Source organism: Brachypodium distachyon, chromosome 1 (genome assembly GCF_000005505.3).
Source record: "Brachypodium distachyon strain Bd21 chromosome 1, Brachypodium_distachyon_v3.0, whole genome shotgun sequence".
NCBI classification, from domain to species: Eukaryota; Viridiplantae; Streptophyta; class Magnoliopsida; order Poales; family Poaceae; genus Brachypodium; species Brachypodium distachyon.
In genome coordinates this window covers 34169346-34197108 of record NC_016131.3, presented here as the reverse complement: position 1 = coordinate 34197108, position 27763 = coordinate 34169346, and the positions used below count along the sequence as shown (strand labels likewise).

At 46.8% G+C, this 27763-nt stretch overlaps 2 protein-coding genes and 1 long non-coding RNA gene across 3 annotated transcripts; 2 read left to right on the top strand and 1 right to left on the bottom strand.

Moving 5' to 3' along the window:
- The first annotated feature begins 2670 nt into the window (after positions 1-2670).
- On the top strand, positions 2671-7770 carry LOC100845880 (amino acid permease 3). Its single transcript, XM_003563714.4, has 5 exons — positions 2671-2922; positions 5776-6009; positions 6090-6183; positions 6277-6634; positions 6749-7770. The coding sequence occupies exons 1-5, from the start codon at positions 2793-2795 to the stop codon at positions 7409-7411; spliced, it is 1479 nt and encodes a 492-aa protein (XP_003563762.1). The 5' UTR covers positions 2671-2792; the 3' UTR covers positions 7412-7770.
- Positions 7771-9360: 1590 nt separating this feature from the next.
- On the top strand, positions 9361-13723 carry LOC100836716 (amino acid permease 1). Its single transcript, XM_003560617.4, has 5 exons — positions 9361-9663; positions 12028-12261; positions 12358-12451; positions 12551-12908; positions 13006-13723. The coding sequence occupies exons 1-5, from the start codon at positions 9549-9551 to the stop codon at positions 13618-13620; spliced, it is 1416 nt and encodes a 471-aa protein (XP_003560665.1). The 5' UTR covers positions 9361-9548; the 3' UTR covers positions 13621-13723.
- An 8303-nt stretch (positions 13724-22026) lies between these two features.
- LOC112270007 lies at positions 22027-27028 on the bottom strand. Its single transcript, XR_002962278.1, has 5 exons — positions 26540-27028; positions 23554-23590; positions 23331-23415; positions 22614-23199; positions 22027-22543 (listed from the first exon to the last, which is right to left on the bottom strand). It is a non-coding gene; the product is annotated as an uncharacterized LOC112270007 (long non-coding RNA).
- Positions 27029-27763: the final 735 nt, after the last annotated feature.

Here is a 27763-nt window from a genome sequence, read left to right as displayed (position 1 = left end):
AAAAGCAGGCAGAGCTGAGTGAATGTGGGGATGGATTTTAGAGTTAAACGAGTAATCCGAGCTGCGCCTGAAGTGGTATTCCCTTGTTTCTACGACAAGTTCCTAATACTACATTTTTGACTTTTTGCAATGTCAAGAATTCGCAGATACGAGGGGGGGGGGTGATATTGGCGGAGCTACCAGGAACGAACCTAGCAGACGATTCCGGTGGCCCAAAAATGGTTTGGCAGAATATATATTTTTTTGCCTTTTTTGGCCTACGTTTTGTTCTTTTGATTTGAACTTTTATTTTTTCCAACTTTTGATTTTTAGCTTTTGATTTGAATTAATTTTTTGAACTTCTAATTTTCAGATTTTAGTTTCAAAATTTTATTTTTTTCAGAAAAAATAAAAAGAAAAAACTGACTGGCGTCGTTGGCTCTCCCCCGACAGTTTCATGGCGATGGATCCACGGCGGAGACGGCTCCTTTTTTTTTTCCTTCTTTGATGGTGGATCCACAACGGCGGCTCCGGCGACGTCCTGATGGCTGGCGGGCGATGAGAATGTCGATTCGGGGGCCTCCAAGACGCGAGGTGGTGGGATCCTTGGCGGCAAGCTTCACGGCGGCGACCTCCCCCATGGTGCGGATCCGGTCTTAACCATGCCATAGCTAGTGAGGCCTCGACAGCATAGATCCGGCCTCCTCGCTGGAGATTGACAGCCGCAGCGTGACGAGGTGTGGGGGCTGCGGCAGTAGGAGAGCCCCGGGAGAAGCAAGTGAGGGATTTAGAGTGAGGAAGGGAAGGAGTTAGGGGAGCAGGACACGACTAAGGAAGAAGGAGGGAGGACGCGATGGACGAACGCTAGAGAGTTTTTTCGTGTAAATAAGTGGTATTCTACATTCTACGGTTGTTTTAGTAAATTAAATCTTTTAATCATACAAGTTACTCCATATCAGAATTTGAGTTGCCAAATCATTCTAAATTTTAAGCATATTTTGTCTTGTCGATCTCCTCAACGTTTTCCCTCCCAAGGTTGTGCGTGTTGGACACTTGTTTGTTTGAAGGTAATTTCTATACAATATATTAAATTGGAGTTGGTGGTGATGGTACGGTCGTCGCGGTACGTCACTTCACCGAAATTACGAATCCGCCACCGCTGTCCCCACGCGTCTTTTAGTTCCGACTCCCGTGGTCCTCAAGCGCAGAAAAAACACGTACCGCCCAAAAAAGAAAAAAACAACAACAAAGCCCTCCTCGCTCCTCCTATCCTACGAATCTCACCACCACCCGATCCGGATCTCGTCAGCGCCTGCCGCCGCTCTTGGTCGCCTCCACCAGCTCATGGCGGCGTCCGTGTGTGGAAGGCGGCGACGGACCCGTGGCTCCGTCGTGCCCCCGACCGTCGCCTCCACCGACTCATGTGCACCGGTGGCTCCACGTAGGACTAGTTTGGACGGCGATGGGATGAGCTTGAGACCGGGATGGCGGTGGCCTCGCGCAAGGCAGCAGGGACCGCGTCGGTGCGGGCCATTGGTGGCCCTCCCGACGGGCAGTGGCGCGCGGTGACCAGTGGCCGGACGCAATGTGTGGGCGGCGCGCGGGCGTGGCGAACAGGCGGACAAGGCTGTGAGAGGGTGCACACATGTACCGGGAAGCAAGTGGGAGCAGGCGGCGCACGAGAGCGGACGGGCAGCGGGAATCTATGGGCGGAGGTGGTGCGCACAAGCGGGCGGCCGCACAATGTTCGGTGGTAGGATGAATCGGGACGGGGAGAGGAGGAGTTTGCACTCTGGGTAGATATCGAGAATAGTCATAAGGAGAGCGAGAAAAATTGAGAGAAGTGATTTGAGAAATAAAGTAGAGAGTAGAAGTAATAGGAGAGCATGAATGCTACTTTATACTGCCGCTTGTTTTATATGATGGCTGCTGCTGCTTGCTGTCTTGATCGATATACCGATGCTTGTTGTTTAAATCATCACCACACGGGAGGTCGAGCGACTTGGACGGATGGAAGTGATAAACGTTATCATTGCTACATATTTTTCATTATTCATGATTATATTGAGAATCACTTCATGAATTCAGCAAAAAAGTTAAAAAATGCTCACACATGACTTTTCAAGTGTGGTGTATGTGAGAACAGCGATAACCTGAAGGTAGAGAGCAGAAGAGTTGAGCATGTGTTACTTTCTCTTTACACGAGATATAGAAATAAGACATGTGCAAAAGAGAAAGAGATCAGAGTATAGCCTAGAAAATAAACATATCATAATCGTTATATACATATGTGCCCATGAAACACATCAACATTTGATTTGACGTTTTGATATAATTTTCCGTTATTCCGTAGCAACGCACGGCTCTTTTGCTAGTTTTTCGTAGGTAAAATATTACGTAATTCGAAAAAAAAAGTTAACACATTATGGTATCCTCTGGCCATATATCCCAAACACCTTTAGCACGTGCCGTTTGAATCCAAATCTGAAGTGAACAGAGATCGATAAGATCCGTTGGGCCGGTTAAGAACTTAATAAAATACTACTATTCCGAGCCATATTGGACCTCCCCCTCGAATACGTTGACAGCTTTGTGGAGGGCCAGAAAGGACCACCGTGCCGTGGAGGGAGGCACATGTGTCTTTTGATGATCAGATAGAAAAAAAATATGATTGGGGAATAAATGTTAGGATTAATCAGCACGCCCCTCGGGTAATATATATACAGCCGGTGTCGTAGAGGATCTTGGACTACCTTTCACTCGTTCTCCACAACCACACCTACCGATAGCAAGCAGATAGAGACGGAGAGAAGATGACCAAGGACGTGGAGATGGCAGCGCGGAACGGCAACGGCAACGGCGCCTTCGCCGGCGAAAACTTCGCGTATGAGCTGCCTGGCGGCGACGCCGACTTCGACGACGACGGCAAGCCGAGGCGAACCGGTAAGAAACACGACCAATTGAAGCTCAAATTCAGTCTCATCTGTTAGCATTTTTTGCCGCGTGTCTCTGCTACAAAACTAGTCCATATGCACAAAGCGCGTACAGGCATGGCATGCGCGCGTGCAAGCCCAGCTTCTTTCTGTGTTTGTCGTCGCCATGCCCGATCGTGTCGCGTGCCTCCGTGTGTTGGCGTCGACACGTGAGTTCGTTCGGAATTTCCTTCCACTCCGCCGGTGCCTGCCCGCGGATGTCTGACCGTCGATTTGTGTTCAACAAAGGCGGAAAGATAATATGGTTTGGGCGAGCAGCGAGGTAGAGATAGAAAGAGGTACGAGTACTAGACCTGGTTACAGGTGGAAGGAATCAAGGAAGTAGGACTGTTTTGGAAAGATGTAATAGCCGTTTTCGGTTGGATTGTGCCCTGGGCGGAAGAATTATGGACATCACAGATGCTTTGCGTTTATGGACTCTGGTCATCATCTGGAGATTAGCGTTTGGTTGTTGGGTGTTCCGAGTTCCGACTCCCAGTCCAAACGGGGCGCGCCTCCTCTGGTTCTAGGCTCTAGCTCCGTTCAAAATCGAACGCACCGGACGACACACGTGAAGACCCAAAAAGGAGAGACCAAGAAACAAGAACAGATTGGACGTTTTTGGTATGTTTGGGACTGCGCCACAATGGAACAGACCATAGACGTGCACGTTCCAGCTAGATTTGTCTTTTCTCAACAAAAAGAAAAGAAAGAAATCCGGATAGAATTGTCTCGAGACGAGTATCTTAATTAATTGATTAATTAATTTCTTTGATTGGCCCGGCCGGTGAATACTCACGTCACATGGCGCAAAGCATGGGTCGCATGTCGGTCCAACGGAGACGTCCGTCGCATCCCGGCCTTACGGTCAAGCTCGTACGGAAACGGACGCACAGCTGTTCAATGTGCTGTGCATGGCTCTACCAGCCATTGCCGTGACAGCACCAGCTCATTTGTTTTCACTGGGAGAGAAATAAAGATTGCTCTTGGCTGCGTCGCCTCTGGGCAGCGTGGATGCTATGCCGCACTCTGTGGAGCTGTGCGTGTGAATGTGTGATATGGTACTACTCCCTTTGTTGTTGATTCCTTCGCCTGCACAAGTTGGCAAAAAATCCCCAAACTTTTCTGACAAGAGATGCTGATAGCGCTTCCTCTCAAGATATCGGCCTGGTGTCTCGATGATCAGACTGAATGAGGTCATGCATGATACTGCATTTTCCAAAGGCTAGCGCTAGCTGGTCCTAACTTGTCAATCTCAACAACTCATATTGTGGACTGAAAGCCCCTCTTTGGCTGTTCTTCCTGGCTGTTTCTTGCCGAGTCGAATCATTTTCCATTTCCAGTCCGTTAATTTCCTTGGGCAGTTTTATGGAAAGGAAGTACTACCTGTACGAATCTATCTTCTGTTGATGGGGGTCTACCGGCCGGGCTAGTACAGGATGTGATGGGAATCTCGTATATGTGCTGTAGAAAACCACACCTATGACTTTGTGTCGTCTAGTCTACATATATGAATATCCTCTCGATTCTTTCGGCGGCAGATGCTATCCAGGCCCGGCCTATGCGCCAAATAGGAGAGATGAAATTTTCTATTCGGTATCGGCCTGCTTGGTCGGCCGGCGATATGGGCCGGAGAGTCTGCGCGGATGAGCTCACCGATGGGACAGTTGATGCGTCGTAGGGATGCCGTCTCTGACCTTCTGGCGCACACCTCTATACACGCCTCTGCCTGATGGCGTGGTTAGGTTGGGTTAGGTCCGTGTGTGCACGGCGAAATCAGTTATTATTCGCCTATAAGTTTCAATTACGAATTCAAATCACAACTAGTGAACAAAACGAAAAACAAAACAAGTTGGGTCCGATTTGCATCACACTTTGAATCAACCACTATCTGCATGCCATCCTTCTTGTGTGTATAGAACTGTGGGTTGATTTCAAATTAAGTTGTGAACTAATTAGCAGCACAACCTCTGTTTCAAAATATAAGAAGTTTTGGTATGCTATTTTTACGTACCAAAAAGTCATTTTGAAACATAGGTTGTAACAGTCAGTATGTTGTGTTGTCCCCTTCTCACCTTTTATTTTAGAAAAAAAAAACAACTTTTAGCAGATAGTTTTTGACTTTAGATACACAGCTTGTGTCTTCTTTTCTGAAAAATTGACGGCAACTGATCAAATTACATGTGCGTGCATGATCAACTTCTTGTGCTTGCATTGGCTATGGAGATAGGAATAGGATATCCTTCTAGCCTAGCTACGGTAGTATATTTCAAGTTTCAAAAAGGGAACAAAAACTATATCTAAGTTCCCTATGCCGGCGTTGCGCGAAAAGTCAGAGATCGTAGGTGTAGCACAGTAGCACACCAACCAAGAGCAGATCATGGGGCCTTTGAGGTCATCAGCAAGGGACATTCGTGTGGCCTTGTGTTGAACTGTCTCGCGGCCTCGGGGGAAGGGGTCTCCATGTCTCAGTGATTTGTTTCAACTTGTCTCTGTGTGGCTATGGGGGTTGAGTCTTTTGTCCAAAGTGTGCATGCATTTGCACATCCATTTTAAATTAATGACTTTTACTCAATTTTGTAGTTTGAATATTTTTCCATTTTTCAGTCCTCTAAACTGAAGAATGTTATGATTGTACAATTCTAGTGCAAATTAAGTTGCTTTGCTGTAAAAGAGAGAGAGTGTGTGTTACCTGTAAGTTTACTTGAGCTGTCGCCTGTGCTACAATGTTGTGGTTTACCTAAACTTCCAGGTGCAATCACAAATTTACAGTGATGGAAATGTACAATAACTGATGACACAGCTTGTGCAATTTGTTGAGCAGGGACGGTATGGACAGCGAGCGCGCACATCATCACGGCGGTCATCGGCTCCGGCGTGCTCTCCCTGGCCTGGGCGACGGCGCAGCTCGGCTGGGTCGTCGGGCCGGTCACTCTGATGCTCTTCGCGGCAATCACCTACTACACCTCCGGCCTTCTCGCCGATTGCTACCGCACCGGCGACCCGGTCACCGGGAAGAGGAACTACACCTACATGGACGCCGTCGCATCCTACCTAAGTAAGTCTCATGAACTGAACCCAGGAACTTCTCCTGAATTCAGCCTTGGAGATTACTGAGTAATGTTGGTCGTTGTGCAGGTGGCTGGCAGGTCTGGGCCTGTGGTGTGTTTCAGTATGTCAACTTGGTCGGAACTGCAATTGGGTACACAATCACAGCATCCATCAGCGCCGCGTAAGTTGATCCACATATCTGTTCACGAAATTTCCACTCAATTATTCACACTAGCTTTCGATCGAGATTTTGGTTCTGACGGTGAACAAACAGGGCTATAAACAAGGCCAACTGCTACCACAAGAACGGGCGCGCGGCGGACTGCGGCGTGTACGACTCCATGTACATGGTTGTGTTCGGGGTGGTCCAGATCTTCTTCTCCCAGGTCCCAAACTTCCATGACCTCTGGTGGCTCTCCATTCTCGCCGCGATCATGTCTTTCACCTACGCCTCCATCGCCGTCGGCCTCTCCTTGGCCCAAACCATATCTGGTCCTACCGGCAAGACTACCCTGACTGGCACTGAAGTTGGAGTGGACGTCGATTCAGCCCAGAAGATCTGGCTCGCGTTCCAGGCGCTCGGCGACATCGCGTTCGCCTACTCCTACTCCATGATCCTTATAGAAATCCAGGTTACACATGGACTGCATATATCAGAAAGTTCAGCAAAAAAGTTGAGACTTCAGAGTTGTTTCTTCAGTAATTAGTGAGTGGTTACTAACTCTGGAAAAAAACTGAAACTGCAGGACACGGTGAAGTCTCCACCGGCGGAGAACAAGACGATGAAGAAGGCGACCCTGCTGGGCGTGTCGACGACGACGGCGTTCTACATGCTGTGCGGCTGCCTGGGCTACGCGGCGTTCGGCAACGGAGCCAAGGGGAACATCCTCACCGGGTTCGGCTTCTACGAGCCCTACTGGCTCATCGACTTCGCCAACGTCTGCATCGTGGTGCACCTGGTGGGCGCCTACCAGGTCTTCTGCCAGCCCATCTTCGCCGCCGTCGAGACCTACGCCGCGGCCCGCTGGCCCAACGCCGGGTTCATCGTCCGCGAGCACCGGGTCTCGGCGGCGGGCAATAACAAGCGGTTCGGCTTCAGCCTCAACTTCTTCAGGCTGACCTGGAGGACGGCGTTCGTGGTGGTGAGCACGGTGCTGGCCATCCTGATGCCTTTCTTCAACGACATCCTGGGCTTCCTGGGCGCCATCGGGTTCTGGCCGCTCACCGTCTACTTCCCCGTGGAGATGTACATCCGGCAGCGGCGGATACACAAGTACACCACCAGGTGGGTGGCGCTCCAGACGCTGAGCTTCCTCTGCTTCCTCGTGTCGCTCGCGGCTGCCGTCGCGTCGATCGAAGGGGTCACCGAGTCGCTCAAGAACTATGTCCCGTTCAAGACCAAGTCGTGATCGATGCATTGGGGTTCTTGCATGTTGTGAAAATAATGCATGTGTGTGCTGAGAGATCATCGTCGGTCAGAGGGTTTTTATCCGGAGTTACCTCCGGTTGAAATCCCTCAAAAAACGGAGGGGAAAGTGATAGAGTTTGAGAGCATCCTATCCCTACAGATGTTGGTCCCGACTTCCTGTACAGAAACTTTCAGTTCAGATAAGAATTGAAAATGTTTTCCTTGACAAGCTTCCTTTCGTGTTTAGCTTAATGTATAGGCCAGTGTCCCTTCAATCAGACATAACCAGAATTTAGCCCCATGGTTTGTGGAACGTATTTTGGAACTTGTCTATAGCTCTCGTTGAGGCTTTCTGCTGAACTTGAATTGCGGTGGTAAAATTATTACTCCTTCGTTTTCGAGTGATAAATTATTCGTACCTTGCAACATCACGGTCTTTTACGCGATTTCTTTGCATCTGAGAATTATTTTGAGGTAACAGCGGCTTTGATGCACAGGTTTACTCAAATTTGCCTCCCAAACAATTGATCAATAAACCTAGTCCTACTTGTTCATGTTATACTATGAGGGTCACATAGTACTAACACAGGTGTAATGAAAACCCCTACAACATAATTGTGAGCCCCAGAATTTGAACCCTGACGGATGGACTCATGCACCCACGACTCTACCACCACATCAAGAGGGGCTTCTCGACAGACCCAAATTTCAATATTGGATGGAGCAAGCACCACGGCTTTGATATTTGGTGGAGCAAATACAATGTGATTCTATGTTTCTTTTTCTTTTTATAATTTCTACCGACAAAGAAAACTTAAAACATTATTGTGTGGAACGTGCCCACTTCTTTGAGAACAATATACTCTCTCCGTTTCGAATCAACTGACGTGGATTTGTATCAGTTAATTCAGGACGGAGGGAGTACATCCTTATTTCTCATAGTTATCAGGAAGTGTGATATTTTGACAAAGGTCCTAGTTTACTTCTTTTCGAATGTGTCTTTCACTCGTAATCTTGTCGACCTAAACTGGTTGCCTGGACTGAGCTCATAACTTGCCTTAACAATGCAAATTTTGTATTCATGTCGGATGAGCTCTCTAAGATGGCGTTTATGCTCGGCAACCATCTGGTTTCATTGATGCTTCTCATCCCAATAAGGTGTGCCGTCTGAGCAAGTCTTATGGTCTGAACTCTGAAGCAGGCTCCTAGTGTGTCGGCAGTTTGACACTCATCTTTGTATTTTGGGTTTGTCGGTTCCAAATCCGACATATCAATGTTCTTCTGCTGTCGTGGCATGGTTACAACCCCCCCCCCCCCACCCAAACACACACATGGTTAAACTGTTTTCCCAACTAATTTCGAGTTGAACGTTTAAATCTTCGGTTTTCAGATTCCAAATTCATTAGGTTGACGTCAATAGATTGTTATAGAAAGAAAAACCTTCAAGTTTAAGTTGAATACAAAAGCACAACAAGTATAGTACTCCCTTCATCTCTTCTTTCTATAAGATGTTCTAGCTTTTTTGCCTGTAAAATATTAGGTACAACATCTTACAACACTAAATTACTCGTGCTAATCCACCACGATATATATATATTCACTTTAACTTATTTCATACGGAGTACTTTTTTAAAAAATCGGTTAAGTTTGACTTGAGACAAACAAAAACATCTTATCTTATAAATTTTTTTGAAGGAGTACAATTCGACAATTAATGTTCAGCGGCCGGTCGCCTTAGCACCCAACTGCGAGAGACCCGGAGTAAATTAGCAGCAGAGAGGCATCAACTTGTCCTTTCCGGCGCGAATTTACCGTTTCCGCTGTTTTGTGTCGCTTTTCTTTCCACGTATAGCGAGGCAGGGGTGACGCTAGCTAGCAGGCCCCTCTCCCCCTCCAGGCTCCTGCTCCTGTATATATGGCCCATTCATTGGCCTCTCCTATTCCCTCTCCCGACCACACCACCGCGACTCCTCCTGATTCTTCTGCCATTCGGAGGAGCAAACCACAACAAGGGAGAGGGAAACCACAATCGCCACTCACACATACATACGCATAGAAGATTTCTCTATAGTTTACTTAGAGACCCGGAGAGAGATAGAGATCCATCGAGAGACGGGGAAAAGATTAGCAGTACGTGCATGGGAGGAGGAGGGAGAAGCGAGGCCGCCGGAGCCTTGGATGTCGACGGCCGCCAGACCTACCTTCCCCGCAGCAACGGCGACGTCGACGACGACGGCAGGCCGTCAAGGACAGGTACACACACACAACGCAATTATACCCCCCGTTTTCCCTGCTTGCAATGCAAATTCGAGATTTGTCCTCATCTCTTCCGTGTGCGGCGCGCCATCGATCGGTTGATTTTTGTTGGTTTCCGCCGGGCGGTGGGTGTTGGGGGGATACAGCATAGATTCAACAACATTACAAACTTTTGGATGAAAGATAAAGGCAGAAACTGGCTCCGTTTCCGTCGTTGGGACTGCGCGAGGCCGTCGTCACGCGTGCAGACGACGCGCCGGGTTTAGGATAGGTAGGCATTTATTACCGGATGCGAATTCCCACGGAATTAATTCCTACCAGGTTTGGAATGGAGTGTGCATACCATGCATTTTTCATGCATATGGATATATGACGGATGTGCGTTACATTTTTCATGGTTGGATGCATGCTAGCCCGCTAGTGCTGAGTGCTGACACGTTTAAATTAATTTGGACGGCTGCGCTGGTAATGAAATTGATTAATTGCTTCCTCTGAGCTACTGCCTCCCTGGACTCATCCATGGCGTCGCCTCAGCGGCGTCTGCATATATATGTACTCCGTTAATTAGCGCCTGGATTAATCTCTGTCGTAAGTTACTAATTGCCAAAAAAATCTACTTATATGTTAATGCATAATTCGGTGATTTAGGGCAATATTTGCATGCAGATTCATGTGTCGTAGATTCCACACGGAAATGGTAGTATTTTATTCCATGAACAAAAAAGGAAACAATCGCTGGGTATCTCTGGCGATCACGTTTTGATTCTTGTTTTTCTCTTGGGTTTGTTCCCATAATTGTTTTGCAGAACGAGTTAATCCTTACCTGTGCATTGTATATATCCATCCTGGAAATTTATAACCGATGCCTAGCATAAACGGGGAAGTGCTTCAATTGGATGGCTACTTCCATAGTTCCATGGTTAAGATTTAGGAAATTTAGTACTACCACCACATTGGCTTGGCTTAGGCCTGTGCTCAACTATTTGATATGTACTCCATTTGAATCCTACATGATCTCAAAAGAAAGAATCTCTCGAGTAAACGGGAAATAATTGGGAATCCTACTATCCAAAGAGGCCCTTAGCTTCAGTACTTCCTGTGCACCAAGTAGAAGTACGTACGAACAAACCATTATTACAAAAAGTTGTGAAAGGCAACGAAACATGAAAAAAACAGTGGTTTACAAGAGAAAGAAAAACATATATAGTGATAAAAAAACCCCGTAGAACGATGGCCACTGCTGCCACTTCAACGAAAATAGTTGAAGTCACTGGCAGAGATATGCTGGGGGCAGGGCCTAGATAAGCATATATATTACATATTTATTTATATAATTGTCATCTACGTGATCCTAAATGTCCAGCATTTAATTTATCATTTTACTGTGCTTCTATTTACTCCGTATGTTGGAGTGGTACTTTTTTATATTTTGGTTTAGTTTTCTAATTCGAACGTGAAGCTCCCCCACTGGTTGACATCACACTGCCGTACAACACAGAAGTCTACCTGGATTACTGATAAACTAGTTTCATTTCGAGAATGTTCTTTTAGATGGATTAATAAGTTACAAACAAGTTTCATAACTTCCTCAGTACTGTTCGCCCTAATTTCGACAGTAGCTAGACGCCACGAGTACTCAAATAAGAGCGGTCCAGTTCCATAAAGCTGGCACGTCTTCCAAAAAGGTGCCTCGTGAGATAAGCACAGGTCAAAGAGACCATGCATGAAGAAAAGAACGGCTGCCATGGAAGCACAGGCAGGTGGCCGATTGAGACCAAGCGCCTTGAATGAATATTGCCAAAATGAAGCAGGGGCGGCAGTGCCATACGTCTGGTCTCACTATAGCTGCCGCGCTATCTATGATCTGGTCCTTTGATATGGTTTCCCGTAGCTTTCTCGTAGATGCTAGTGTTGCCGAGCACGAGCATGTTGCCAATTCTTCTTTTTGCACCGAAAGGAATTGGAAGAGATCAGCCAGGCGTTGGACTTTGTTCTTTCTTAATTTGCCTTGCTTAACTAGCGTTGGTTATGCATCGATCGGTTTGATGCATGTACGCGTCAGCGTCAACAAGAGCGACAGCTTTGTTTGTATGTAGGCTGGCTGATGGCCCTAAGATGATGGATAGCTCTTACTTCTGAATCTTCTGATGAACCATTGTATTACCTGATTTATACACCAAACAGTTCACCTAAAAACTCAAAGTAACGATGAAGGACTACGGAGGGAATGCATTTTACAGATTTTTTGTATGAAACAATGCAATTGCCAAATTCCAACCAGAGCCCCACTTTGTGGATAGCATACATAGAATTCATCAAATTTTGACAGCTCCTTGTTTTTGTGGTATGCCGTGCCTGCAGGAACGGTATGGACGGCGGCGGCGCACATCATAACGGCGGTGATCGGGTCCGGCGTGCTGTCGCTGGCCTGGGCCATGGCGCAGCTGGGGTGGGTGGCCGGGCCCTTGACCCTGGTGCTCTTCGCGGCCATCACCTTCTACACCTGCGGCCTCCTCGCCGACTGCTACCGCGTCGGCGACCCCGTCACCGGCAAGCGTAACTACACCTACACCGAGGCCGTCGAGGCCTACCTAGGTACTAAGAACCTCAGCAATACTACTTGACACGATCAATTGCAAGATCGAGCTCCGTGTAAGTAACACTGTATCCTACCTTGTGCATTGCATTCAGGCGGGTGGCACGTCTGGTTCTGCGGCTTCTGCCAGTACGTCAACATGTTCGGCACCGGCATCGGCTACACCATCACGGCGTCCATCAGCGCCGCGTAAGTCCCATCCAATTTTACTGATCGATGATTATCTTTAGTACCCAGTTGTACTGATGTCTGATGATGACACGCATATATATATATGCATGCGTGCAGTGCTCTGAAGAAGTCCAACTGCTACCACTGGCGCGGGCACAAGTCGGACTGCAGCCAGCCCCTGAGCGCCTACATCATCGGCTTCGGGGTGGTGCAGGTCATCTTCTGCCAGGTGCCCAACTTCCACAAGCTGTCCTGGCTGTCCATGGTCGCCGCCGTCATGTCCTTCACCTACGCCGGCATCGCCGTCGGCCTGTCGCTGGCGCAGACCATCTCGGGCCCCACGGGGAAGACGTCGCTCACCGGCACGCAGGTCGGGGTGGACGTCGACGCCTCGCAGAAGATCTGGATGACGTTCCAGGCCCTCGGCAACGTCGCCTTCGCCTACTCCTACTCCATCATCCTCATCGAAATCCAGGTAATTAAGAATCAAAGCCTCGTTGCATATTATTACGCTGTTGGAGCTGAATTTTACTTCATCCGAATGATGCATGATCGGCAATGCAAAAATGCAGGACACGCTGCGGTCACCGCCGGGGGAGAACAAGACGATGCGGCGGGCGACGCTGATGGGCATCTCGACGACGACGGGCTTCTACATGCTGTGCGGGTGCCTGGGCTACTCGGCGTTCGGCAACGGGGCCAGCGGGAACATCCTGACGGGGTTCGGCTTCTACGAGCCCTACTGGCTGGTGGACCTGGCCAACGTGTGCATCGTGGTCCACCTGGTGGGCGGCTTCCAGGTCTTCTGCCAGCCGCTGTTCGCGGCCGTGGAAGGCAACGTGGCCAGGCGGATCCCTGGCTTGGTACGACGGGAGCGCGCGGCATTGTTCCGGCTGGTGTGGCGGACGGCGTTCGTGGCGCTCATCACGCTGTTGGCGCTGCTGATGCCATTCTTCAACAGCATCCTGGGCTTCCTGGGCAGCATCGCGTTCTGGCCGCTCACCGTGTTCTTCCCCGTGGAGATGTACATCCGGCAGCGGCAGATCCCGCGGTTCGGCGCCAAGTGGGTGGCGCTGCAGAGCCTCAGCTTCGTCTGCTTCCTCGTCACCATGGCCGCTTGCGCCGCATCCATCCAGGGCGTCCGGGACTCGCTCAAGACCTATGTGCCCTTCAAGACCAAGTCGTGAGATCCTCCCCGTCCCTATAGCCTGTGTGTCCCTTTGTCTCCGATGTTGATTTCTGCCCTGTAGTTGCTCAGGATTAATTAATGGGGAATAATTTAAGACGGTATCCGCGTGCTCTTTGCGATCTGCCCGCCTATGGAATGAGACGGTGCAGCCTTGATCGGTATTCAGAGATTTGCTGCACTGATGTTCTTTTACTGGTGGTGCGAGTATCTCTGAACTCGTGACGTGCCTCGTCGGAGCAGACAAAATCCTCTGTTTCCTTCCGTCCCAGATTTCGACCTCTTAATACGGCCCAGCTTGGAATGCTTGGCGATCTTTCGCCACCATCAAAAACGCCGGCCCGGTGTCTTATTTTTTTCTTTTGCCTGGGGCGCAGGGTGGGCCGCGTGGAAGCCCGCTGTTCTTGTATTCCGCTCTTAGCGGGAAATGACTAATAATCGGTGTAGATCTGACGACGAAGTACAAAACCGTTCGCCGTTGGCAGGCCTCGGCACCTGGTTGCAACTCGTGAGAGAGCTGCTACTGGTTTTGGTACACTCTGATTCTGATAGACTCATGACGACACTGTACACATGCATGGATGGAGATTTTTTTTTAGTTCAAGGGGACGACTTTATTAACTTGCTTACAATCAGTTCGCAGACGTGATAAAGAAAACTAGGTGCAACATCTGCCCAATCTTCTGCAACGCCGTTCAAGGTTCCAAACCTAGCACACTCATGCGCTGGCACATTCGTCCGACGCCTAACAAACGAAATCTCAAAACCAGTAAAAGACTGACTTAACTCCTCAATTTCACACAAGATAGGAGCAATAACTGCTCGATGCTTCCTCCTCTCTACCCAGAGACGCACAAGGTCAGCACAATCCGTTTCAAGGATGACAAATGCAAAACCCTTCTCCCTGGCAAAAATGTAGGCGTCCCATAAGGCCAAAGCCTCGATGATCAAAGGATCAGTAATCTTTTGGTAAACACGACATCGCGCCGCTATGAAGCCAACACTGCCCCGGATCACCATCCCACCTTCCGCCCGGCCATCAGATTCATTGATCGCACCATTAACATTTACTTTGATAGTTCCCATTGGCGGTCCATGCTAGGTACATGCCGGCCTAGGTTGCTTCCCCGAGCTCTCAGCCACCTTCTTCTCCAACAGAGATAGCGACTCTGTAATTGATTCAATGGACTTAACCGCATCAAAGCCAGTATCTTCATGCGCCCATCGATTTCTAGAATCCTAGATCGCTGCCATAATAGAGATGATCAACTCCCTCTTCCCCTGATCAAAGTTCTGGAGACACATAATATCAGTTGTCCATGTATCCGGATGCAGCCGTGGAGTCTGTAAGTGAAGCATATTCCTCGCCGCTGCCCAGAATTGACATGCATGGGGACATTCCATCATTGCATGCAAAAGTGTTTCTGCTGAAGATTTACACAAAGGACATGTGCTTAAAACCTTGACATGCCGCCGGGCTAGAGTTGCATAATCGGGTAAGATACCTCGCAACACTCGCCACCAGAAGACCTGGACCCTTGGTAAAACATCCATTTTCCACAATTGCTTCCAATGTTGTTGATCGCTGGCCATCGAAATCGACGCCGCACCACTCTCGGCACTTTCAGTTCAGTCACGCACTGCCACCAGACTTCGGTATGCCGATCTGACAGAATAAAGGCCAGATTTCTCACCCTGCCAGGCTAGCCAATCACTCCTAGCAGTCAGCCGCAACGGAATTTGCATGATGAGATCCACATCAGGTGCAAGGAAATTGCCACGGATCTTCTGTTCATCCCACTTGAACAACCTCGGCTCGATCAGATCACTCACAAACTCCACATTGCTTGCTTGCAATCCTCCAAGTGGCTTCATCGAGATGGAGCCCGGAATCCATCTATCGTTCCAGATCAAGATAGAAGAGCCATCGCCGACCCGTTTAATGAGTCCTGATTCGAGGGCACGTCGCCCTGCTAAAATCGCACGCCAAGTCTTTGAGGAAGTTCTGGGAGCAACCGCCTCCATGAAATCAACATTGTGATAGTATTTACCTCGTAGCACTTAAGCACATAAGGAGTTTGGCGCCATTAACAGCCGCCACCCCTGCTTACCAAGCAAAGCTAAAGTAAAAAGCTGCAAATCTCGGAAGCCCATACCTCCAGCACACTTCGGCTTTGCCAGTTTATCCCAAAAAATCCAGTGCATGGCCCTTCGATAAAGCGAGCCACTCCACCAGAAAGTAGAAGCGATGGAAGTCAGCTTCTGGCATGTCCCCTTGGACAGCAAAAAACAGCTCATACTGTATGTGGGCATAGTTTGAATAACAGCCTTGATGAGCACTTCCTTGCCGGCATAAGAAAGTTTTTTTTCCGCCCAGCCATTAACCTTACTTCGGACACAATCAGAGATATAATCAAAAGATCCACTTGTAAGCTTCCCGACTGCAGTAGGCAAACCAAGGTATTTCTCATTGAAAGCCTCAACTGGAATATTAAGTTCCCCCTTGACTAAACACCTTGTTGCCTACAGAATGCCAGGACAGAAGAAAACACTACTTTTGTCGCGGTTAACAAGTTGTCCCGAAGCTTCATTATACATCTATAAGATATTATTTAAGCGCCTAGCTCCCTCAACTGATGCATTGATGAAGAACAGACTATCATCCGCAAATAACAGGTGGGTAATCCACGGCGCTCGGTTGCACACCCTGATTCCACGATCCATGAATCCGCCAGTGTAGTTCTTCAGCAGAGCGGCGAGGCCCTCTGCACACATAAGAAACAAATATGGTGAGACCGGGTCCCCTTGTCTGATTCCACGAGATGGGAAGAAATGCGGAAGCAACTCTCCATTGACTTTAACCGAGAATCTGACAGTGGAAATACATCTTAATGATTTGAACAATCTTCTCCAAGAAACCCAGCTTTAACATAATTGCCTCAACAAACGGCCACTCGACCCGATCATAAGCTTTCATCATATCAAGTTTCACTGCACATTTACCCTTCTTCGCTTTCTTTCTTCGTTTCATTGTATGGACACACTAAAAGGCAACAAGAGCATTGTCAGTAATTAACCGTCCGGGAACAAACACACTTTGCTCCTGGCTTATACATTCTTCCAGTACCGTCCGAACTCGGATTGCCACCGCCTTAGTGCAAATTTTATAAATTACTGTGCAAAGCGAGATAGGCCGGTACTGCTTGATGTGCTGTGGATGCCGTACCTTAGGGATCAACACAATCATTGTGTCATTAACTTCATCTGGCAGGACACCCCCATTCAAGAATTCCAACACTGCAGGAACCAACACCGGCTTCACCAAATCCCAGTGCCTTTGGAAGAAACCTGTGTTGAACCCATCAACTCCCGAAGCTTTTGACGGCGCCATCTGAAAAAGTGCACAATGAACTTCTTCCTCAGTAAACGGTTTATCCATAGCTTGCCGCATCTCCTCAGACACCTTCTCCTGCACAAACTGTAGCAGAGCATTCATATTAGGAGCACCTTGCGAAGTATACAAAGCCGTGAAAAAATTGTTGTATTTCTGCATGCACTTCAGCTGGATCTTCACAAGTTGTTCCATCATCCCTTCTCAAGATGGAGATCCTATTCATCCTTTTCCTCTGGCCCGCGTGAGCGTGGAAATAAGAGGAATTTCTATCTCCAGCCTTCAACCATTGAACTCTGAATCGTTGCCAAATCCAGGTCTCTTCTTGTGCGAGGGTATTGCTAATTTGTACCATCAAATGCCTTTCCTCCGCAGATGGGCCTCGGCCCATCGAGCTCAACTGAGCTTTCTCCAATTTGAGCCCCAGCTGAGCAAGCTTATGTTTAAAATTTCCAAACTCCTTGGCACCCCACTTGTCTAGCCCAGATTGCATCTTTTTTAGCGTGTTATTGAGACCTAGGAGCCCACCGTCCATAGCATTGGAGCGCCACAAACTCTGCACTGTTTGATCATACTCGGCATGCGTCTGCCAAACTTTTTCATATCTGAAACTACGACTCCTCGAAGATGAGCAAGACGCATGCTGCATTTTCACCAGAACAACACAATGGTCTGATTCCACAAAAGAAACATGACGCACATTAATTATAGGAAATAAGAGTTGCAGTGCCTCATTCCCAAACGCTCGATCAAGTCGAGCTTTGACATTTGATGCATCTGGTTGCCGATTGTCCCATGTAAAGGGCCCTCCGGACCATCCCAAATCACTTCAATTACAATCTTCAACACATTCTCTAAAAGCACTCATCTAGCCCTCCGTTCTATCTGCCTCACTAAAATGCTCAGAGCACGCGAGTACCTCATTAAAATCGCCAGCACATAGCCACGGATAAGCCAACACACCCGACAGGCGACGTAAGAATGTCCAGCTCTGATGGCGATTCTCCTTCCGCGGCTCACCATAAAAGCCAGTAAATCTCCACGGCACAGCATCATTGCCTATAGATTTCACTATCACATCAATGTAATTGGAATTATAACTCTTCAGCTCCACCACGGCGTCGGCCCTCCAGAATAAGCCAATCCCACTGCTGAGCCCTGTACTATCAACTGCAAAACTCCCTCCAAAGCCCAGGGAATTTGCCAAATCTTTCCACACGACTTCCTCTAATTTTCGTTTCCATCATGAAAAGAAGAGTGGGTGCCTTATCCTTCACAATATTGCGAAGTTCCCGAACTGCCGCTCGGTTCCCAAGCCCTTGGCAGTTTAGCGACAAGCAACTCATTGCTCTTGGCGGGGCTGCGACTCAGCCTCCGCCAAAATAATGTTCAGATTCTTCTCCAGGTTCTTAGACTTCTTCAGATCCCTCCTCTCCCCCGTCAACTTAACGGGTGAGGCAAGATTCACCCGTTTCTTCCCAAACGACTCCGGATCCACCTGCTTTAGTGCCCCAAACACAGGAGTTGATGCAGTGCTCGACGAGCCACCTGCCTGCTCGACTCGACGATAAATTTGTGCAGCAGATTTTCCTTTGCCTCTCTGACCATGATTTCCCATGACTTGAGCGTCAAATTTCTGCACAGTCTGCTGAACCCTTCCCCCCGAGTTTCGTACAGAAGCATCACCTCTCCCCATATTCAACAACTCATCCTGAGCCTCCATGTCCCCCTCGTTGGGTCCCTTTGGAGCAGGCCCCGATTTTCGTGGTTGCTCCCAGTGTGAAAAGCTATGCCCTCCTCCCCAAGGTCTCTTCTTGACAGACTGGGCTCTCAACGTCTCCCTATACGGCAACCTGCCAAACTTGTCTCTTGCCGTCGGCTTTGGATAGAAAAGCATTGCATGTCCCAGTAAGCCACACGAGAAACAAAAATACGGCAGATTCTCATATTCAACGTCATACCACTCCACCTTCTTATCTCTCTCGGAGTCAACTAGCACCCATCGTCGTAGTGGTTCATCAACATTGACCCAAACTCGTACGCGCAAGGCAGCCCCCCAAGCTCGACCTTTCTCATCAGTATCAACTTTAATAACATCACCCATCTGGGCGACAATTCTACCAATCCAAGGCGGACTCAGCAGATTAAACCTCAAATTCAAAACTCTTGCCCACATTGGAATTCATTCGAACCTTAGATCCGCAGGACGCGATCTAGCATCAAAATCCTCAAGCACAATTGCATGCTTACCCACTGTCCATGGCGATCCTTCCCAGATGCGATCGCGGTCACGTTTGCACTCCAGAATTGCCATGAACATGTTTGATCCGATCGATCGAAAAACCAGACCCCTTGGGTTTCCCCATGCAGGCCGTAGAGCCTCTTCGATCGTCTGCACACTAAGAAATTTAACGTATAGAACCTTCCCCGCCATTGCCCACTGCGGGAGATCCTTGTCCACATCGCCATCCTCTACCCTGGCCGCTTTTAGCTCTGCCTCGGTCAGATTCATCCGCTCCAACATCTCCTCCACCCCCTCCGTCGCCTGATTACTTGAAGCCGCCGCCATCTCCACCGTCAACTCGCTGGACCTCCCCGCTTCCTTCCTCCCACACACCAAGGGCGGGCAAGAACACAAAGGTTCCCCTGTGATCGCCCCGAGTCAGCGAAACAAAGGAGGAAAATTGACGAGAGACAACTGGAGATTCAGAAGAAAACGCGCCCCGGAGATTAGAATCGCTCGAGCGCCGCCATCGCCACTCAAAACCCTAGAAAACGTTTCGGGGCTCCCCCGCCACAGCTGCTGCATGGATGGAGATTGAAGGCAGGCAATCAGCACTACAATCTCAACGCACAGAGTTGTTTTCTGCCGCCCACATGCACACCCACGCCACGACCCAACAGCCCTTGGCCTCAGACCTCAGCTGGTCCAAATTTTATAGAGTATCAGGAGGCCCACAGGCCACCCGGTCCCATTACTAATAACGAAACAATTTGTACATTGTGCTGAAACATTAAAACTTGGTCCGGCAAAACGAGATATGCTACAGTAAGCAGACAGTTTAAAGGCAAAATAAAGAAAGTTCATCAAGCCGCTTCATGTAAGCCCAAGCCATCAAAAACCTATTCCGCAGTGAGCCCGACTCTCGGGGACGAGATTCTGTTAAGGGGGGTAGAATTGTAACATACCGGTTTTCGGAGTTCCAAAATCAATTTCCTAAAAATGACTACTTGAAAATTTCTTTGAATTAAACAAAGCTTAATTAGAAATTTATTGATTCTTTGGTTTTAAATTGACTCAACACTGACTGGGATATAAATTTGATTTATACTTGCTCTAAGTTGATCGATATTTTGTTTGGTTTAATTCTCCATATTCCAATATGCATCTCTGAATGTTACCAATATTTTATGCTTTGATTGGATTTGGTATTTAATTGGATTTCCAAGCTTTATATGTTATTAAAAGGAAAAGCTTCTTAGCCTTTGGGCTGCTGAAATCGCTTCCATCCTAACTCTCTCGTCTCTCAATCTCACGTGTAGGCCAAACCCATCTCCCTCTTATTCTCCCTCTCTGTTGTTTTTCATTTGGCCAACTCCAGACCGAAACTTCCCTGGCTACACGTGCATATTGTTTCATCTTCTTCCTCTCATGACTTCTGTCTCCACAACACAGGCGCCTCTGGCGCTGAAACTGCCGCCTGTAATTCTAGCCGTGCGAACCGCTGGACGCTTCTCTCGCTGCATGCACTGGCCGCCTTGCTTCTGCACGCCATAGCATTAGTTCCAACCGCAGCATCGCCAAATCCTGGAGCCATGCCGCTCGTCCTTGTCCCATTCCAGCGTTCGCTCATCTGTGTCTTCCACGAGCATCTTCAACGCATACAGCCCCACCTTGTGTAGGTCATGGTCATCCCATTGCAGTTTATGTGCCTCTCAACAATTTCCTGATTCCGATGTAAAATATTAAGGCAACGAGTGCATGGGCACAATATTGATTCACCTTCCTTGCAGTGTTCTCGTGCAAACTGCATAAACTCTCTAACACCTTTGAAGTAAGGAGTCGTGAACTTGGTCCCATGAGTAATCCACTTTCGATCCATCGCCTACAGAAAATGAATGTGTTAGCATAACAATCTACACGACCAAATTCACACCAAACCTAAGAAATTAAATATTGTTCATATAAAGCATATCATAGCAATCACAACATAACTTTGTTCCCATTGGTAACGTGTATATATATGTATATGCATTATTAGTACAACAGACAAAAGATGCTATACCTAACGAGTTAGACAATACGTTCAATTTACTTGAACACTTAGATACTAAAATTCAGCTTTCTGATCCTTTTTGCTTTTAAATATGCAAACACATCATCATATGTGTAAGTCTCGGTGAAAAATATTCAGAGAACAATCGGTGTCATGCTATAAAACTGAAAATTTGTAAATAGGGAATTTGGGGAAAGAAAGAAAACAATACCTGCACAGAGAACTTGGGGAAGAGGTTGGGCGCAGCGGGAGCAGGGCAGTCTTCGGGGTCAACACCGTCGGTGCACGCCTTCGGGGGAAGCACGGATGCAGCAGTGCCGGCGGAGCAGGGGACGGGGACGCGGCGCAGGGGATGGGATCAGGACTGCGTGCGCCTTGAGGGTGCGGGCGTGTGGACAGGAAGAGGAGGCGCTGGGCTGGGCTGGGCTAGGCTAGGGTTTCTATTCGCTACGCACTGCTCTAAGACGTGAACAAAATAGCTGAACTACTATAGAGAGCAGCAAATAAGTGCTAGCCCAGCGGTATGCGAGCTTGTTCGTCCCTCACGTCCTGTGTTCAAATCCCAGGACAACATAGTTTTTCCTTTTTACTTGAACTAACATAGTACTAACATACTCACTGCCCAATTGCAATAGACATAAATCAGTTGCACATCCACATGAATATATTCAGATCACAGGTTTCTGAAGACCAGCAAGTAATCCACAAGTGAGCAAACAACAAAAATAATAGAGGGACACTAAAGTTCTTCCCATCTGCCATTACACAGAATAAAATTCCAGAAGAACAAACACTAAACTTAGAGCAGAAGCCCCCTCGGGAGCTCCATTTCAAAGTGCATCTACCATTACAAATTGAACCCCTAATACGTTTTCATAAGAACAACCTTACAACAAAGAACAAAAGGCTTAGTTTTCATTAGCATAATCTACCATGACCTAATATTCAGAGGATCTATGATATATTCAGATCACATCTAAACAACTCATAGTTAGACGAACATCTATCTTATAGCTTCTCGCCGCTGATGACTATGTGTGCTGATTCCTTATAGATGATGAATGAAACGAGCTCGTTTGTCTTGAACTTGGCTTTCGCAACAAACTTTGTCCACAAAGTGCATCCTGTTGTTGCCTATGCCCATCAATGTCAACACGATACTGAAATGTTGATTCGCACTCTGGTTTGCTGACATATACAATCATTTCGCCTCTGATTTGTGTCCTAAGAGCATATGTGATGGCTTTTGGAACTTTCTGAAATAAAATACCCGTTATAACACAAGCAGATGTGATTTGCATTTAAAAAGAGTATGACATAACTTACCAAGCCCTCCTTCTTGTTGGTGTTGGTTATACGGTGCACGAAATATGCTGATGCCCCAAAACCACTATTCTCGATGTGTTTGAGCAGATTCTCTTTCTCAACATCAGAAAGAGAGATGCCCTTTGTGTAGCAAACATATGCAAGCTTGTAATCAACATCAGTGTTGAAAGCTGCATTAGAGACTGCAAACAAAAAAAATTAAGAGACTGAAGGTTAAAATAACAATTAAAAAATTTCAACAATTGAAATTATAAAAGATAAAACCAAAGAACAATTAATCGAACTTGTCTTATCAAGTCGTTCCTTGCGGTGTCCCTTGCTGTTATGCAGTCAGTTATGAAGATGCTTTCGTCTTTGTTCTTCGGAAACTTGATCGTCAGAGTGTCTCCTAGAGCAAGACCATGATCAGTGACAAAGTCTTGCCACTTCTTCCCATTTAAGAAAGTGACATTGGGAGTGACTTGAACTTTTTTTTTTGACGAAAAACTTGAACTTGCACAGTGTACATAAACCATTCCTTATCCAGCAAAGATACGATGTTGGACATCCAATTGTTGATCTGCTTGCGGATATAGCACGGAATGATCTGCTTATGCATACAAAAACAAACATTAACATTAACAAAAACCAAAATGGAAACTGATTAACTCTTACTCCCAAATAAAAACTTATTTAATGATGCGTAAAAAAACTAGGAGAAACAGAAATGAACTGTACCGCATGGTCCTCAAAATGTTCCGTCGGATGGATGCAAAAGAAGCTCTTTTCTCTTGGCTTGATGATACATGGTCCGCTTGGCTTCCTGCACACATCGCACGGGCCCTTGCATCACTAGAAAAAGGGATTAATGTATAACTAATAAATAGCTAACCTGATCCTCCATTCCTACCCACATCAAGTTCAGCTTAATTCATATGTATAATACTAATAAAGAACTAACCTGAACCTCCATTGCTACAGGTGCTTGTTGAGAAACCCTGATTACAACAAGAGAAGAGGGGTTATAGCTACAACCCAACTTGAATGGTGACCGTAAAAAAAACCAGAATTGCACCTCCATGGAACATAGCTAACACTAGCTGGTGTATGCGATTACTGCTAAGTTTCACATTATGGTCACATTCTTGGGAAGGCTTAGATCATTTCCAATGAGATTGCATAACTACATAGCTACATAACTACATAAGTACTGGAAAAAATAGCGTGGACTCTTCTCCTGATTGACAAGGGCTACTACTAGCATCCAGGCCATCTACTTCTAAGTGTAGCAAAACATAAAACTAGTTCATATCAAAGTATATGCATTTCGGTATAACTAATTTTGATTTTTTGCCGTGAAAATTTAGCCCCGGTCATACAAAAATCCTGGTTCCGCTAGTGAACCACATGCTTTACGGAACAGAGCATATCACCAAAAAAAAGTGCAACAAGTAGAATTACAGTACAAGCAACATTTATTGCAGTACATAGCTCTACAAATACTCTAAAAAATCATTCTAAACCATTCAAAATAGGAAAACCATACCAGTCAAAATAGTTTTAGATAGATTCTGCCAAATAAGATCTTGGTCTTCATTATATCAATTTTGGTGTTGATCCAAATGGAGAAATCATGGTTAGACAGATTCTGCCCAGTAAGGTCTTGGTTTTCATTATATCAATTTTGGTGGTTTTGGCCTGTCGGCATGTAAGGGATAATTCTTATCGCTGGCTGTGTTATTCTTCAATGTGCTTAATAATTTTGTATTATCTGCGTGAAACCATCATGTGCATTTTGATCAGTGTTGTAGAAATGTTGAAATTGGTTGCATAATAAGTACCTCAATATTTTATATGAACCGGGACTGGATTTTTTTCTGGTGCTTTGTCAATTTCATTATCCACTGGATTTACTAACATCATATATGTATATATTCTTCTTGAAACTTCATTCAGAAAGTACTTTGTTTCGTTAATAATTACCTGAAGTATTGAATTGTGATTGTACGAAAACTACTAGGCATGTAACCGGAGCACTTCTCCATTATTGCAGTGGACACTTCATCTATTTGGGTTTGAACAGTAGCTCAAGATTGATCCTCCAACTAGAAAGAAATATGTTGCCCCTTCTCAGTCATGATGTTTGAATTTCATCACCTGTTATACTTTTGTACGTTTGTATGGCTATCACCAAAAGGCTAATCCGTAAGTGAAATACCGTGTTGTAAAGCTAGGATCTCGAGCCCGCCGTCGGAATGGGGGCAGAGGTGGCCGTCGGATTAGTGCGGGGCGGAGGAGACCGTCGGACCAGTGCGGGACGGAGGGGGCCGGAGGAGGAGGAGGAGGAGCGGGGGCGGGGGATTGAGTGACGGCAGGCGGATCTTGCTCCCCTCCCTCTCCCGCGCGTGGCGGCGGCGGCTAAACTTGGGCGACGGCAGCACGAGCCCGCCTGCGCGGCTTCGTTTCGGCGAGAACTCACCGAGAGAGGAATGGATAGGAATGGAGAGAGAGGTGGGTGCGCCGAGTAAATGGAGTGGGTGGGGGGCGTTACCGTCGATCCAGTCAGCCTTCGTACATAGAAAAGAACTAAACTCCTATACAATGCAACAACAGAACACTAGCCTAGTGGCAAGTGACCTTTAAACTCCTCCTATGTCTTGGGTTCGAATCCCACTTCAACACAATTTTTCCTTCATTCTAAAGTTTATTTCTATTGACGTGGTACATACAAAACAACTGAACTTCTACACAAAGCAACAATACAACACTATCCTAGTGGTAAGCCACCTTTAAACTCCCTCGACGTCCTGGTTACGATCCGTGCGGCAAGGCAAATTTTTTTTCATTTTTCAAGTTTTTTTCTATTGATTTAGGTGACGGTTGAATGTATTACGCTCTAAATTCCTTCACGCATTAGCAATCTTAGGTGACGGGCTACCCTATGCCGTCACCAAAAAAAGATTTTCTGTGACGGATTGCAATTTTGTCATGGGCTATCTGTCACTGAATATGATATTTCTTGTAGTGGAAGTCTATGAGCTCAAAATCCTGTACCTCTCCACCACCGGGCTGCTCTTCCTTTCAAATAGGTGATGGCAAACTCAGTTCTCTGATCTATAGGTAAGTTGGCTGCATCAAAGTACTGCTCTAAAACTTGTATCTAATGATCAGGGCCATCTCTTTCAAACTCAGGAATATTCAACTTGGGAGCTTTCAACACAGTTTGCAACCTGGTTTGATCATGTGGAATATGCAAGTTCTTGTTGTTTCTACCATTGTGAGGATACGGAACTCTAGGTTCATCTTCATCATCTACTGAACAATAGCTACATAATTTTGGGGATAGAAAGGTGGAGCTTTTGCTGTCAACTGCTGATTGTGTTGTTTGGGCATAGGTGTGCCATCCAGGTGTAATTGGTGTCCTCTAGCATCATGTAAGGAAGCAGTTCCAACAGGTTTAGGTGGATGTTGGGGTGGTGGTAGGGTTATGAGTGGAAGCAGGGGTGGAGCTAGAGAAAAACAACCCAGGTGCACAACATTAACATCCACACATCAATATATGCAAATTTAAGGAAAATAATGGATGCATGGTTCACCTTTTCTAATATAACCTGGTTCACTATGTAGATATAGGACTTACTCACTACTAATTTTCTCCTTGACCCTGGTTCACGTGCACCAGGGAGAGCATGACTAGCTCCGCCCCTGAGTGGAAGTGGTGGTGGTGTGATATTGGGAGAAAGCAGGGGAGTTTGGGTTTGGGTTTGGTTGGGAGAAAGCTGGTGTAATGGATTTGGTTGTGGGTTTGGTTGTGTGTTTGGTGGTGGGTGTGGCAGGGGTGTGTCGGGAGGCAGATCTAAGCAATTCAGACGAGCAGTGAGCAAGTCCAAATTCTCCTGTTGATGCTTGAAGATATCAGTGATGGAATGATTGAAAGATTGATGTACCTGCAGCTTGGCATGTTGCTTCTGTTCATACTCTGCTTGTTGTGTCTTGAGATCATCCAGGGAAGCAGTGAGTTTGTCTAGAGCTTCAGCAATCGCCTCCATCAGAGATGTCGTCTTCGTCATGGGATGGGAGGGTGGGATTCAAAAGAGAGGGGATTTTACATGAAAAGCAGTGTGCTAATCCAACCTTCTCAATTGCACTCCAACACCACAAACCCCTAAATCCTTCCTGGATAGATCAGGCTCCGGAATTTTACGGAACAACTCGTGCTCAAACCCTTGTCCAAAGCTACCACAAGAACCGATCTAAGGCCGAGAATCAGTGGCTCTGATACCACTGTTATGATCTAAGATGGAATCGAACAACAGAACAGGGCAACAAGAACAGAAATCACACACACAGAACTATTTTTGGTAATTTTTTGGGGGATCTTTCGGTGTTTTTGCTGTTTTATATATATCTTGCTCGCATCTATGGCAGCTAGGGTTCACAGGGGAATCAAAGATGTCCCAGATCAGAGCATATATCGCCTTATATAGGCCAGAAAGCAGTAAAAGCTAAAAGATAAAGTTTCAGAGACAAAAGGTGACAGAGCCAATAAACTTCAGTGATGGTAATTCAGCTTGGACCGTCAGCTTTGAAATGAACGTCTGAGATTGCTTGATAACGCTTCGCTCGCGAATGCAGCTTGCGAAGAGATAACTGAAGAAAGCAACGGTTGGACTGAAGAAAGGATGCAGTCCTGACAACTCATGACGACACTGTACACATGCATGGATGGAGATTGGAGGCAGGCAATCAGCACTACAATCTCAACGCACAGAGTTGTTTTCTGCCGCCCACAAGCCGCCACGACCTAGTAGCCCTCGGTCTCAGACCTTACCTGGTTCAAAGGCCTAGCAGTATACTCCATCCTGGTTCGGTACGTGCTACGGTTTAACCAAAAACAAGTATAGTATGTGTTCATGGACTGGCACACTGATCATGACTAATCAGTAATCACTAGTCTAAAACAACAAAAGTGGGGCACTGGTGCTTAGTTACAACCCCACGTTTGCAGTACTACCTAAATTCTTGTCATGGTTTTTATTTCAAATTTAAATAAAAATATAATAAAATAATAAAAATTTAGGAACGGAGAGAAATACCTACTTACATAAACGCGATCAAAAGGTTTGTGAGAAAAAAAAATATAACAACTATTGATGCAGTGGAACGCTACC

Excerpts from the sequence above, each read along its gene's own strand:
- LOC100845880 (XM_003563714.4), top strand. The coding sequence starts at position 2,793 with ATGACCAAGGACGTGGAGATGGCAGCGCGGAACGGCAACGGCAACGGC. Across the intron at positions 6,010-6,089 it reads CGCCGTCGCATCCTACCTAA|GTGGCTGGCAGGTCTGGGCC; the intron begins GTAAGTCTCATG and ends GTCGTTGTGCAG. Across the intron at positions 6,635-6,748 it reads TGATCCTTATAGAAATCCAG|GACACGGTGAAGTCTCCACC; the intron begins GTTACACATGGA and ends CTGAAACTGCAG.
- LOC100836716 (XM_003560617.4), top strand. The coding sequence starts at position 9,549 with ATGGGAGGAGGAGGGAGAAGCGAGGCCGCCGGAGCCTTGGATGTCGAC. Across the intron at positions 9,664-12,027 it reads CGGCAGGCCGTCAAGGACAG|GAACGGTATGGACGGCGGCG; the intron begins GTACACACACAC and ends CCGTGCCTGCAG. Across the intron at positions 12,262-12,357 it reads GGCCGTCGAGGCCTACCTAG|GCGGGTGGCACGTCTGGTTC; the intron begins GTACTAAGAACC and ends CATTGCATTCAG.